Source organism: Centrocercus urophasianus, unplaced genomic scaffold (genome assembly GCF_019232065.1).
Source record: "Centrocercus urophasianus isolate 14NV4802_14NV808 unplaced genomic scaffold, USGS_Curo_1.0 seq_15, whole genome shotgun sequence".
NCBI lineage: Eukaryota > Metazoa > Chordata > Aves > Galliformes > Phasianidae > Centrocercus > Centrocercus urophasianus.
The window spans coordinates 28,698,513-28,713,885 of record NW_024884697.1 but is presented as its reverse complement, the minus strand read 5'-3'; the positions used below and the strand labels follow the sequence as shown (position 1 = coordinate 28,713,885).

Here is a 15,373-nt window from a genome sequence, read left to right as displayed (position 1 = left end):
TATAGTTATATGTATGATTTTTAATATTTATTTCTAATATTCATTTTGTTTATTTGTGCCTTGTCACATCTTGTCTCAATTATTTTTGCCAACTTGTTGTCACCGTGAAGAAGCTCATTTGGTATAGAAAAATGAATACTCCAGTAGGAGACTGTATTTTTAATTGTTTTTTTTTTTTTTTCTTCTTGCTTTTCAAGTGCAACAAAATGAGCCAAAAAACACTGAAATTTTTCCCTCAGCTACAAATGCAAACCAGTTTAGCAGAAGTACAGAAACTGATAGCTGTTAGGAGAGCACAGATATGGCAAAGATACTACTGTGCTAAGTGATTTCTTCAGCATGACACAATACAAATGATTAGACTACCTCTGCAAATCTGACACTTGTACAGAAGATACATCAGTCTGGAAGATGAGGACTTTCAGCATTTCTCAATGTTTCTGAGAGCCTACATGGGCCTCTCACTGCGAGAAAGGGATTGAGGCCATGGGGCGTATCCAGAGAAGGGCAACAAAGCCTTGAAGGGCCTGGAGGACAGGTCTTACGGGGAGTGGCTGAGGGAGCTGGGATCATTTGGTCTGCAGAAGAGGAGGCTTAGGGGAGACCTTACTGCTGCCTACAACTCCCTGAAAAGAGCTTGTAGTGAGATGGGGGTCACCATCTTCTCCTGTGTAAAAGCAATAGAACAAGATAGAATAACATTTTCAGGCACTCATTGTGTGACAACTTCACTTATTGGATTTTCTGAGCTCTATTTGCTCATTTGTTTCAGAAAATCAGGCTACTGTCAGTGGGTCTTAAATGGCTTGTCCAGAGGGACCCAAGTACTCAAAATCCTTAGCCATTTATTGAAATGATTTTATCTGTCTATATTTGATTTTGGTACTCATATTGCTCACCTAAAACAATGTGTCGGTAGGCATATTCACACTAGGACATATTTGTGCCTGTTTCACTATAGGATCTTAAGTCTGAGAGAGCAATACTGGCTATGTAATTTCTGTATTGTATAAAGTCTCTCACACCTAACATCCAGAAATGATTTAATTTGAGCCAGCAGTTTTTTTTGGAGCCTATGCATGGCCTCTCATGATTTGGCAGCCCAGGAAGTCTCCTGCTTGTTTCTCTGAGGAGATAAGAAGTAACCTGAATTCCTGTCAAGTGGCAGAATTCTGCTAGCATCACAGCTGCTATGTGATGAATAAAGCTCCTTAAATAGCTGGAGGAGCTTTTTTGTTGGTTAATAGCTAACTGATTTGAGTACTTGCCTAAATATTCAGTGAAATATAAGCTTTAAGCTCTCATCAGTCTGAATGGGTTGGACCCTGCAATTCTTCTTTTTCACAGAAATCCTGTACCCTGAGTAGACATGAATTTAAGCTTAATGGCGCCAAGAAAGGGAGGAGAATTGAATATGGTCAGCTTTCAGTGAAGAACTGAAAGTGAAGAGCTGTGTTCTTCAAAGAGAACTTTGTTCTTGCCTTTCAGAAGACGTGCTGTGGGAGGTCATGATGTAGAGTCCTATTTCTGACGTCCTTACTTTTCCACTGTCAGATAATCAATGCAGCTCCTTGCAAAGCATGGGGAAGCATCCAATTGTCCTGAATGCTAGAACACTTACGTATCTTTTTGGTTGCCCCTCAGTAACATCTTCTCTTCTCCATAGATCACGTACGTCACCCCGAGTCATTCATTTGAAGCCAGAACTATTTTGCTGTGACTTTGCAACACCTATATGGAATGCCTTGTGTACATGGATGAAATTTGACATTTTGCATTTAATTTATATTGTTTTCTTATTGTCTTGAAACATTCACTTCAGAAGCACACTGAGACTGTTTGGAATTATTTTGCTTTTCCTTCTAAGAAGGAGTTTTAGAGATACAGAGAGGGAATCCTGGAAGAAAATGACATCCAGAGCGTGCATGATAGCATGGCTACTTGGCCTTTGCTTTTGGAAAGCAAAGTGGCTGCTAATTATATCTTAATGACTAAGGATGCATGTAAATTCTGCCCAAAAGCGTGTGATCTCTTCTGGATGGAGCATTTCCAAATGGCATATTTCAATTTCATATTAAGCTTCCTGTTTTCCCACGTTCTTGCCAACGTGCAACTCCACAGCTGTGTAAGAGATATGTAGTTCCTTGGCACAGGGTGTGCTTCATGAAAAGACCCATACTAAAATCATAAAGGGTTTGTGTGAGTGTGTTTCTCCTGACTCAGATTTCTTTCATCTGCCCTTCTGTCTGACAGTTGTAGCCTAGTGAAAAAATTTGAATTTTATTTAAGAGAGTGTTTGAAAGTAACTATAGCTGCAGCTGCTTTTCACATTACTTTTAAAGGTCACTTTCAAGCTTTTTCTGCAATGGCTATCTAAAAATAACAATGAATTAAAAACAACCAAACTCTTGCCACATAGTTACTTCTTGACATTTAATATTTAAAATCTTTAAAAATGATTCGGTACGCCTGTACATGTGCTTCTAACTATTTCACTTTCTCTTTATTCTTCTGCATCTCTGCATTGGGTGAAAGAAACTATGTATTCATAAATACTGTTTTTATCAGGAAGTTTTTCTATGTGGGCTTTAATCTTTTACATGGTGAATGAAAAACGTAGTTTTGACAGGTAAAAATAATACATCCTTTCTTTTTTTTTTTCTTTTTTTTCCCATGTGCACACAGGGCATAATGCAAGATGTTCAATTACTTGTCATGCCTCAAGGATTTATTTCTCAATGCCCAGATCTTAATCGGAGTAAGTCTATTAATTCTTACACCATAAAATGAAAGGTGTGCTTTGTGCTTACTTTTTGACCTCAAGCTTTCTTAAAACTTTAACTTTCAGTATATTGCTTGTCAGCTTTGACATGACTGAACCTGTTGTACATAAGATGTTGTTACTAGTATGTGTATCTTGTTATTCCAGCGTGCCCAACTTGTAACGATTTCCATGGACTTGTGCAGAAAATTATGGAACTGCAAGACATTTTAGCCAAAACGTCAGCTAAGGTAATGTTTTCAGGGAGGTGTGGCCTGGAAGAATAAGGATTTAGTTGCTGTCTTTTTGGTTGATTTGTGCACGTGGGTGTGTGCAGAACATCTCTGCATTTTTATATATGTTTGCATTTAGATATCTGTGTCTACTATTTATACATACAAATTCTCATTTCAGAGAGCTTTCTTTTGAATTTTTTTTTTTTTTAAATAGAATTATATTTTTTAATAGCAAGAAGAATCCAAGCCTCAAACTAGAAAATGGCTCATAAGTACTCAAGCTCTATCTATCAGACTAACAAGTCAACAAACTGGACTGAAATAGGTGACTGTGCTTATAGTGCTTATTGCAGCAAGGTTTATCGGTCCAAGACTTTCCTAAATCTGAGCTGACAAGGGAGTGCTCAGAAAAAATATATGCAAGACAGGGAACTGAGAACCCTAAGTAGTGTTTTTCTTCTTTCTTTCTCTCCTTTTTTTTTTTTTTTTTTTTTCCAAAAGATCATGCTTAAAGCATGCCAGTAAATATGGACTAGTCTTCTGTTTTTAAATGTCAGGTCTTTAGGTATCTGTGGAAATGCTGCTACCTAGCTAATAAACATGTTGATTTTGAGTGTTACATTCAGTCTTACCCCGGCTCAGATTCAGGTCTTTTTCATACGTAACCCAGTATCTGTAGATAATTTATGTACAGCAAGATTCTTGGTCAGTTCACACATACAAAAATGAGGAATCTGGTGACATACATATTGTCGTTTATTCACTTTGTTTCATGATGCCTCGAATGTTGTAAGCAGAAGATGAAATGGATTGTGACTTGCATCTTAGAATCCATCTCTGAATGATTTATGGTTCAGTCACCTTGTATTTGACAACTGTCATTTTATTATCTTTGACTGCATGTTTGACAATAAGAGGGACAGTTTGAATCATGTTTACACTAACGTAGAAGCCACTTATGAATTCCAACCTTTTTGTGAACCGTAAATACAGTTGTCGCAAGCTGAGCAGAGGATGAACAAGCTGGATCAGTGCTACTGTGAAAGGACCTGCACAATGAAAGGCATGACGTACAGAGAATTTGAATCCTGGACAGATGGTTGTAAGAACTGCACTTGCATGGTATGGCTACACTTTGAAAGGAGATGCAAAAACTCTGGTGTTTTCTCTGATTACATTTTTATGGGAGCAAAAGAGTAAGGGATGTTTGTTTATAAACATGTGCTAGGGTGCTAGTTAGTAACAACAAAATGCAAGAAAAAAAGGTTGAAAAAGACCTCCAAGATCATCTAGACCAGTTGTCCACCTACCACCAATATTTCCCCATTAAACCGTGTCCCTTAGTACAGCATCTAAATATTTTTTTGAACACTTGCAGGGATATCGAATCCACCACCTGCCTGGGCAGCCTGTTTAGCACCTGACCACTCTTTCTCAGAAGAATTTTTTCCTGATACCCAATCTTCCCTGGCACAACTTAAAGTCATTCCTTCTTCACAGAATCACAGAATGGTCAGGGTTGGAATGGACCTCAATGATCATGCCACATGCAGGGCCACCAATCTCCCCGTTTAATACTAGACCAGGCTGCCCAAGGCCCCGTCCAATCTGACCTTGAACACCTCCAGGGACGGGGCATCCACAACCTCTCTGGGCAGCCTGTTCCAGCACTTCACCACTCTCTCTGTAAAGAACTTACCCTGACATCCAGGCTAAATCTCCCCTCCCTCAACTTAAAACCATTTGCAATATAGTTAGGCACTATGTGATTCCCATGCGCTGAGTTGCAAACTGCTTCTCTGCATAAATACCTGCTTTTTATTACTATCAACACATGTTTTTTCTTAGCAATTTTTTAAATAGATTCCTTGCGTCTGATTCCCTTTAGTTTCCTTTGGTTACATCTCCAAAAGCAGTAAAGAACGAAATGTAAGGCTCATATGCATGTTCCACTGTATCACAAACATGAAAGAATGTAAGTGAATGGGAGATTCCCAAGGGTATCAGAACTGCAGAACAGATTGCAAGTATCTTTTCAAGCACCAAACTATTGCATCTTTGTTCTTGTCCAGTCATTTAAAACTCATCAATTCAATTTGGACTTATTAAATGCTTAATTCAAAGACTATTGGTAACTTGTGAAGAGACTATTGCTGCACTTTGATTGATTTTCCGTTATCTACAGTTTGCTAAATGGTTTGTCTTAAGCTTAGTATTTCTTTGATCTTTGCATTTCTGGTGTGATACTAATTTTGATTTTAGGAATTTGTCATTGAAGGTAAGATTTAGTCCATGGTGTCAGATCTTGCATATGGTCATCTGAAATGCTTTGACTTTTGTGTTAAATGCGTTGCATATTTGTCTCTGTTTTTTCTTGCAGCTATGAAATTATTATCTTTTAGAAGTGTATTGTCTTTTATGTAAAAATCAGAAGGCTCAGTATTGTTCTGTGAGCTTGCTATTTCACACTAATATGTCAGTTTGCTGCTGATTGGCAGAATGTTTTACCCTGAAAAAAGTTTGCCTCTTAAAAAAAACTTAGATCATTATAATTTCAAAGAACACATCATACATGTCTGAAAGATTGTATGCAAGATATTCTGAAGTTATTGTTTCTGTTCTTGTTATTAAAAGAACTGTGCTAAAATGGCTTTTTGTCAGAGTTCATTGCATTTAAAAATAGATTTTAAGTTCTTATGTATGAGAACATCTCTCTTTTTGCTAAATATAACTACCAGCTAAGCACTTTTTATTCTTCTAGAATGGCACTGTGCAGTGCGAAGCTTTGATTTGCCCCCTCTCTGACTGTCCTCTTAATTCTGCCCTGGCATATGTGGATGGCAAGTGCTGCAAAGAATGTCAATGTAAGTTTTACGGTGGGGCTTTCTTTAATGAATATTTTGTAATCTGCAAAGAAAAATGAACTTTCATGTAAACACATAACTGAAAGAACTGGGCAGTGAATGAAATATTTGGGTTAAGGAGTAGAGGAATTTAGACTTCCCTGAAATATTTTGGGAAACTGATAACCAGAAAATGTTCATCTTCCATTGTGGGTATTTTATTTATGTCTTTTTTTTTTTTTTCCCTAAAAACAGGTATTTCTTACATGTCTTTAAAAAGAAAAATTATATATTTAAGAAACTTTTCACAGCTTTCCTGTATGATCTTTAAAATAAACTGCTAGCGATTCCAGTATTGTCTTGCTTTACTTCAGACCAGTGTTTCTAACACTATATCAAGAAGACTGTACTTTCAACCGTATGTTGTGTACTGGAAATGGAGATTCAGATTTATGGTTCTTGTTCTGTTACTAAGGGAAGAGAAAACTTGTACCAGGCTCCTGAGATCAGAAAAAAACCCAGTCATTAGAAAGGTTCTTTTTAAAAGGTCAGACAGCATTAAATAGGAAACTGAATAGAGGTAATTTAATGTTTTCATTTAATATGGATGATTATCTTTTGGTTTATAGTATTTTGGTTTTATTACAAATAGGGTCAGAGAAGGGGAATTTTAGGATAATCAACGTCTAGATGGACTGTATATAATATTTCATGTTGATTATGGATATGTGCCACATATCCAGTGGCTGTTTTATACTCTGGTAGAATCTGTTTTTGAAATCAAGCACGAGATGCTTGAGGAGCATTTCTTTATAATATTAATGTTGAGATTTTTCTATGCTGTTTCATCATTTCTACTGCTGTATAAAGCTTCTTGCAGGGCATAGAGATATATTTAACTGGTCAAAATGCTGTATTTTAAGATAAAATTCAGGAAGACGTTTTGTACTCCATTGATCTTGCTTCCATAGGAGTTTGTTAATATTTAATTGTGTTCGAAGTTACACAAACCATCCCGTTTTATGAAATCTTATTAACTTACTCAAGTAGATTAATTCTAATTGAGGGGAAATGAAAATTCAAATACTTTTTTTTTTTTTAACCAACTACGCAGAATTTCCGTGCATACTGGTTGGCTCAGGGAATTGATCGTTCCGTGATGAGAAATGCTTCAAGCCTCTGTTTGAGTCTTTGACCACATTGAAAGTATTTGAAAATCTGATCCACTGAAGTATGTTTTTGTAATGTTCTGTTTGTGAATTTAGTAGGGAATTCTCTATTCAGATGTTAATGGGGAAGCACTCACATCTCAAGACATCTTAAGAAGTTGTTATTTTTACTGGGAGCCTTGAGAAAGGTCAAGAAATGTGAATGGACATATGGACACTGACCTTGTCTTTAAGCATTAGCACTTCTTGCAAGTGAGATAGAGTTCTGGTACAGCACATTGTAAATTTAACTCTTGTATTGCCATTTTTATGTTTGTAACGTTATCAAAAGCTTTTTAGTTTCCATTGTTGTTGGTTTTGTCAGCGTGTGATTCAATTGATAACTAACATGCCACATACAGCTCCCTTAACAAGCTACCAGAAAAATGATTAGATCAGAGTATAAAAACTTCTTTTGAAAAATTGTCCCTGGTTTCATCTAATTTATATAAGTGCCTAAAGAAAGAAAAAGAAAAAGAAAAGAAACAAAAACTCCACAACATTTTATTTGTCCAGTTCCTGGTGGCCAAAAGACTGAGAGAATAATTTTAGTCATGTTGACAAGATAGATAAATTCCAATGAAAGATTGTGAAGAGTTTAAGTTAGAGGCAGTGTGGATGTAGGACTCTCACTTTTTCTCTGGAACAGTTTGGTGAAAATTTTGAGTAGTCTTTGTGTTCATGTGAGTGTGCAGCTGAATGCTGCCATCTTGATGACTTCAGCTCAAAGTGTGAGCTGCTCGTGATCAGAGTTCACACTGTCCAAGGCTCAGGGGGTCAGAGCTGACTGCTTGCTTTTGCATAGTTTCTGAAAATAACTTTTGTTCTCATTTCTTAGAATAGTTTCAGGTGATGGTGCATCTGCCTACGTGGTGAAATCTGAACACAGATGTCTTGTAATTTGGAAAGTAGTTAATTAGGATTTGCTGCTCAAGGAGCAGCTATCCTTAGTATTGGACAATGAAATGTAAATACCGAGAAATGATGCCCAATACCCTATTCTTTCACTGAGTTTAGTGTTAGTTACGAGACAGATTTGTGCATGGTTATCTGCATTTTGCTACTGTTCTTTGTGATACTTCATACCAGGTGAAGCCTGCTGGGGAGGGTCAGACTGTCCAGGCAGTGGCAGCTGTGGCAGCCTTGTTGTTGTGCCTCTTTCTTTCTTCTGCAGATGTGCTGACAAAGCCAGCAAAAATGAGAACAGTGGGGTGTGTTGTTGTGACAGCTGGAACAAAAAGTAAAAACACACTATGCTTAATACTTTCACAGTGATAAGCAAGCAGGCTTCACAGCCTTTTGTTTTGAGTAATTCAGAATGGATTCGGCGTGGCTTTAGATGTTGAATTTGGGATTGCAGTCTGAAGTGGCTTTACATATACTAGTAAATAAAATAGGTCACAGTCCTGTGGCCCTGGGACTAGGTGGCACTTGTGTCTCACACCTGCATGGCCATAGTTTCTTGCCCTTCCCTGCCATCAGAAAATCTGCATCCAGGTGGCTGATTGGGAATGACCACTGATAGGTGCTACCACCAAGTGTAGCCTGGCATTGCATCAAAGGGAGCTGGCTGGTACTGGCCAGAGCGCTGCCATGAACTGTGTTAACAATTGAACTGCATTAAGGATTATGAAGTAGTACTTAAGTTGGCTGTTATCTACTTTTTCATTTACCTCCTTTGTTTCATTTATTAGCCCAGTGTGGACATCATCAGTTAGGCTCTCTTGATAGCCAATGAAAGGGGCTGGTGCATCCAGAGGGCATGTGATGTTCAGAGTTGCCTGGAATAGATGGGATGAATTGCCTTCTAGAAGTGTATGCTTTTTTCCATGGACTACTGAGGGAGGCAAGGCAATTAGGTTAAATACCAAACTTTTAGATAAGTAAAACTGTGAGTTTAGTCTTTGCATTAGTTATTACAATGAAAAACAACTATGCCATAGTGGAATGGAATGTGCTGTATTTAAAACAAAAATAACAAACCCATATTTTCTACCCCAGCTCTCTATCTTTGGTTGAGAACACTCAGACAACTCGTTCTGTTCTGTTCTGTTCTGTGTGAACGTCAGTGCTGCTGTAAATAGGAATGACAGTGCATTTGAATTACCACTGTATTTTCTGTGAATCTTAATTGGATAGAAGCTGCTATGATCTTCCAAGGCACATGAATTGGCCAATGTGCTGGATTATGTTTCAGCTACAGACAAACTATTCAACACAAAATTTGGTCAAACTACTACAGCATACATCTTAGATCAGTGGGAGCTTCCTACGAAGAATTATTTGAAGCCAGAAAGCAGAGGCTGCTTTCTTTTCTACTCTCAGTGCAATTTTAAGCCTATCTAGAAGGTGCGTGCAAGAGATCATTATATTCTTTTCTCCTCTGCAAAGAAAAAATGCATTGTGTGGTTATAGGCACTGACACAAAAAGGAAAGATTAAGCTCCCCTGCTGATCCTGTGAAGTATCACTGTAGACCTTGGACTTGACTTAAAATGTCCAAGGACGATTTCATTTACTTTAAGTGAATTGCAAAAGGACTGGACTGCCAATGTATTGGCAGCTGAGACAATTGATACTTGGTCAGAAAATTTTTTTATGGTGACTTTCATATTGGTTAGTGTATCAACGCTAAGGCATCACTTCCAATAGCTGTGATATATATGTATTTTTAAAATGGAGCCAGTGTATTTTTAACAAACTAGCTGATTTTCATCAGCTAGAAGAGAGAGATCTTTGTAATTTTATCTGGCACGGTAATAATTCCCATCAGCAAAGACTGATCTCCATTTTTGCTCTGTTCTCATCACTGTCCTTCTCCCAGTGACACTGCAGAAACTTAGAGATCTAATCCCAACTTAGTTATATCTATCCCAACAGATCTCTATGGAGGCTTAGACCTAAGCAATTGTGGCTTATGGTTTTCCATATACTCATTTTCTTTTTTTTCTGAAACAGGACATTAGGTGATTTTGTGGCGCATTGTAGTAAAATCTGAACTCTAACAGAAATATTTTAAGCAGATGTAAGAAGCAGAGAGCTGTATCAGATCACCTCCCACTTTTGTTGCTGGTAAGCTTGGAAAGAGCTCATTTAGAAAGGTTCTGTGACTCAGAAAAGGTATTGAAACAAAATGATTAAATCACAAATATGGAGATGGTAGCTCTTATCATGTAAATACATTTCTGATGCACCGATTTCTCTTGCTAGCTTACAGAAATTCTAATTATATAATGGAAGTTAAGGGCATTTCTCCCTTTTCTCTTCACGATGCTCTGATTTTTCCCCAAAGCAATACACTTCTGCAAACCCCAGCTCATCAGGCCTAATAACACACAGTGAAGGAGTTGTAAAAGCCCATCTGCTTCTCATTTACAGAGCAATGGACCCTCAACGATGGTGCAAAACTTGTACCTAGAAAATTAAGGAATGCTGATCAACCTTCTTTGCAAATTTATTAACATTTTTTTCAGGTGGATTGAAGTCTTATGGACTTATGGTCTTATGCTGCTCACTAAAAGTTTCATCTTTCCTCAATACTGGCACTTTTCGTGGGCTGAAGGAGTGGCACCATCTTGTTTTAGGTGTCTTATATCAGTGGCAGCTCAGCTCCAAGCCTGTACCTCCACCACCTATGTGCCAGAGGAGCTTCTCTTGTATTTAATGTGGTACAGAGAAGAGCCTACGGCTCAGTGTTTGAAAGACAGGATTAGTGAGCACGTGTGTTCTAACATTACATCTGTGCCTACTGAACAGGCCATCTCATCCCTGCAGTAAATCAGAAGAGCAGGCAGGCTGGAAAGCAGAGCCCAGCTGCATGAGGCCAACTGGGGAATGGCACATGTGTCAGTGCTGCAGGGGAGCCAGGGCTCAGAGGGGCAGAACAGGTATTTAAGAGTGGAGAAAAGGGAAGGCACTTTCCTGGTTCACTCAAAACAGCATGTGTGAGCTCAAATCTTTTTTTTAGTAGTGAAGCAATGATTATTTTCTTTTTTTTTTTTTTTTAATGCATGTTTTAGAATATGAAGGATAAGAAGGTCTTGCTCATTCAAAGGATTAATTGCCTTTTGATTACAAATATTTGTGTGGCTTTTTAAAGATACAAGTGCAAATAAAACATACATTCTGTTATTCTGAGATGAATGTTTTCAAATGTGAAAAAGCAGAAAATTTAGACTATTGTCAGAATAGTACTAAAAAAAGCCTGGAAGATGGCTGGCACTGGGTTATTTCCTAGAACCATACATTTATTATAACCTGTTTTAGTCAGCATGTAGAACTTCTGAGTGTTATTAAGCTTTTAGCAGAATACTATCCCTTCAGCCTCTATTTTATGCAGTGATTTGCATCAACTTTTTTCTCCAGTCTTTGAATCACATACTACGATAGTATCACGCTATAGTGACATATAAAATGCATCATATACAAGCTTGTACTGCATGAATGAATCATGCCATGTTGCTTGTTTACAGTTCTGTTACTTTATCAACTCTATTTCTGCAGAAGGAAAGTAGCATTTTTATTTATTTAGAAATAGCACAAATTATTTTTGAGCAGAGAATGTGTTTGCATTCATGTAGGTCAATAAAGGCATTTTAAATTTACAAAGGTATAGTGAAAATTTAGTTGATACATATATCATCTCTGTACCTAGCATGGCTCATACTATTGGACCTATGCACCTCAGAATATCAGAGACTGAGGTTGGAAACGACCTTCTAAGATTATTCATTCAAACCCCCGGCTCAAGCATGGTCACTTGGACTAGAATGCTTGTAGGCCACGAGCCCAGCTGGGTTTTACTTTGTGCTCATTGCCTCTTGTCCAGTCAGTGTACACTACAGAGAAGACTGGCTCCCTCTTCATTCCCTCCCACGATACTTCCATATCTCTCCAGAGCCTTCTCTTCTCCAGGGAGGTTAACATCTCAGGAAGGTTAACACAGACATTCCAAGAATGCTTTGGGTGCTTTCTTGTGCTGAGCTCAAAGCCAGCTGAATACAGTGGAAAACTCCTCTTGGCTTGGTAGGGAGCACCAAGCTCTAATGGTGTGACAGGACCCTCGACTCTAGCTGCTCAGTCTCTGGTATGTCTGTCATGGTAAACTACAGAAATTTTTAAACTGCTCATAAGCTACAGCAATATATTTGGTTTACATCTGCTCCAGTGCCAGAGTTGTTATGGACTTTTGGGGACAGATTTTGTAAGCTGGACAGTATGCCTACATCAGAGTGTAATTTTTTTTTTCTGTAGCAGTTTCCCTCTGAGCAGGAAGCCCTCTTCTAGTGTGACTGTTGTACTGCATAAACTAAAATACTTGCAAATATTGGACTTTTAGGAGTGCTTTACTTTCCTCCTTCCCAGTCTCCTTTGAGTTTCTTGTTCTACACTAGCTGAGGAGAATTAAGGAAGTTGGTGCATTACCTATCAGTCAGACTTTTTGTGCATAAAAGTGCAGCTCCCTCCTAGTCTGGCTGCCTTTTGACTATTCTGGATGTCATGTATTATGGAGCTCAACTGGAAGACTGTAGATCTGGAGGCAAGGCATCAGTGTTTGAGGAGAGTTCCAGTTAATGGTAAAGTAACTCAATCTTGGTCCTACTGTGTGCCTGAGGAAGGAATCATAAAAGAAAATGTTTAAGAATATCCTTATTCATTAAGGTACATTATACTACATATGTAGCATTCAACAGTAAAGAAATTGGAGACATAATATTGGTAATTTTAACAGTGGAGAATTAAAAATATTTTTTATATTGCAAATTTTGCTGTAGGCCATGCTCTGTTCTCCCTAGCCCTGCTTGTAACCTATTTTTGTGTTGGTTGTCAGAGAAAAGAGCCTACTCTTTTCCATTTCTTTTTTCATTATGTTCTTACCAGGAAGTTCACGAAATATGAAAACTCTTCAGCATGTTATTATTTTATTTCCAATGCAAATAAAACATTAACATATGTTACATATGAATATTTTGGCTTTCAGACAGCTGGAAGTGGCTAGATTGGCAGTGTTCCTGTCTTTAGTATGCCACTACCCCAGCATCAGTAATGTTGATTTCAAAAGAATTTGCTTAGTCAGGTGGCAATAAAATAGCTAAATACAAAATCTGGTTCTATTTATAATGACAAAAAATATTCTGGGACATGTGGATATTCATGTGGCTCTTCATTGATTTCAATTTGTTTGCTCTCACCAGAAATGAACTAATGCCACTGCATCACTGGATTTTTATTTTCTGTTTCTTTTTAGGATTTTTGTGTTTTGTTCCATAACGAAGAGCACATTGCCAAATAAGCAGCTTGTAACCAATGTTCTGGTTTCTGCCTGGAGCTTTGCTCTATAGGTTTTACAAATTTCTGTGGTATTAGTAAAAAATTATCCTTAGTGGGAAAATTTTCTAAAAAGAGGAGATTTGGACTCTAGATGAAAATCTCAAGACTACAAATGTTGGAAGAGATCATAGAGAAATAGCAAGATGGAGATACAGAGCAGTTCATGGATTTGGCTAGAGCAGAATCCTTCCAGGAAAAAATAAAGAAAAGGATTCAGGACCTGTTGAGACCTATGGAGTTTTGCGAATATCAGTTTGCATCAGATATATCTTGTTATTAACAGATGTACCATGTTCATAAGGGTCAGCAAGGTGGAAATTTGGCAGCCTAGAGAAGATAATGCTAGGAGCCATGGGATTGTATTTAGGTCCTGTGAAATGAAAAAATGGGAAGGTTATCGAAGTTGAAAAAAAATAGATACTGAAAATATGAACCAACTCAAAATTCTCAAAAATGTGATCTTGGTTTCCTGGCAATCTAAGGAAAGGACAGTAAAAATATGAATGAAATGGATTCAATGAGATTAACAAAATCTTTTATACCATTACTGTTATTTATCTCTTTATGAAGAAAATAATTTAAACCAGTGGCTTTCAATCTTTTTGAATGCAAAAGTCTAAACATTTTCCAGTGGAAATGTATATGATAAAATGAATTTATCTTTCTACCACTTGTTTTGTTCTTCTTAGCCATTCCTTGCAGTTTTCTGAATTTGCGGTCTGTAGATCTCCAGGCTGTTAACGGTCACTCTTTCTACATTTGTAGAAAATATTTTTCACTTGAAATAATAGCAACTTTTGCTCGTGTGAGACACAACATCAAAACTGAAATGAAGGCAGACATGGTGTAATTGCCCTTTCTCATGCTTTCCTCATCTGTGCCCTTCAAAACAGACATCGCGGGTGTCTTTCAGAAAAGTTTCTGCAAGTTGCTTTCTTCACTACATTGTGCCCAGGACTGTATCTGCAGTAATTTCCTAATTTCCACATTTTGTATCATTGTTTTGCATTTTTTCCAGCATTTTACTAATTTTTGGAGTTGTTCTTTTTTTTTCTTTGTACCAGTTTCAATTAAAAAAAAAAGATCTGCCCTTTTGTTTAGGAAGCTTAGTCAGTCAAAGCCTTTCTTTTATGGAGTAGATGACTAGTGTTTTTTTCCTGCTACTTATTGAAATAATTTCTGAAATTTTTTGTTTGTGAACAAAAATTCTGATACTGCTCTGCTAGCCCTCAGTGAAAAGCTGAGTAAACTTTTTTTTTCAAGCACAGTATTGATTGGTTTCCTGGATTTTATTAATTCTTAATTAGTGATGTTTGTTTTAAATCCCTCAAAATTATTCCATATATTGATTTTTTTTTTATTTTTTATTTTTTCCCCAGCAGGTGAATAAAATTTGAAGATATTATTGTTTGTGTTTTGCATTGTCGTAAGGAATCATAGTGGAAAACAGCACTTTTATCTTGCTCATTTCTGGTGTCCAGTCTGTGTTTATTTGCAATTGTGTTTGAATATTACAGTGATATCCTTGTTTGATGTAATAAACTAGGGGCAGAAAACACTTGGGTTGAATTATCAGATTAAGTTTTTCCTATCCCAAGAGTAAGAAAGACAATGTTTAGAACTCAACTGGAAAATAGACACATACCTTTGGTATGTGATTGCTTCAAATACTTTGCTGATAAGAAATAGAAACTGGTTTCCCTGTGTATCACTACTCCTTTTACAAGGAGCTATAAATTCACATTCATTTTCTTTACGCCCTCTCATTAGATTCTATTCATGTTCACCAAAGATCAGCATTCTCTCTGGGCCAATTTAAAAGTCTTGTGAATAGGGTGCTTGTTTTGTAGATGTTTCCATCATGCTACATCTAGAAGCTTAGTAGGTCCTCAAGGCACCTAAATGGGAAATCAATTCTGAATATAGCATGGAAAAGGAAACAATCATGCAAATGGATGTTCTCAGAGATGCTGCTTAGTAGTAGCAGAACGTGACT

General features: G+C 37.3%; 1 protein-coding gene across 1 annotated transcript in view; it reads left to right on the top strand.

Annotated features, from left to right (window-relative positions):
• Positions 1-15,373, top strand: part of NELL2 (neural EGFL like 2) — a 142,228-nt gene that overhangs the window by 35,755 nt on the left and 91,100 nt on the right. The window contains exons 6-9 of the mRNA XM_042816304.1: positions 2,686-2,758; positions 2,930-3,012; positions 3,991-4,119; positions 5,759-5,861. Of these exons, the coding sequence (XP_042672238.1) occupies positions 2,686-2,758; positions 2,930-3,012; positions 3,991-4,119; positions 5,759-5,861 (388 nt within the window). The remainder of the gene's footprint in view (positions 1-2,685; positions 2,759-2,929; positions 3,013-3,990; positions 4,120-5,758; positions 5,862-15,373) is intronic.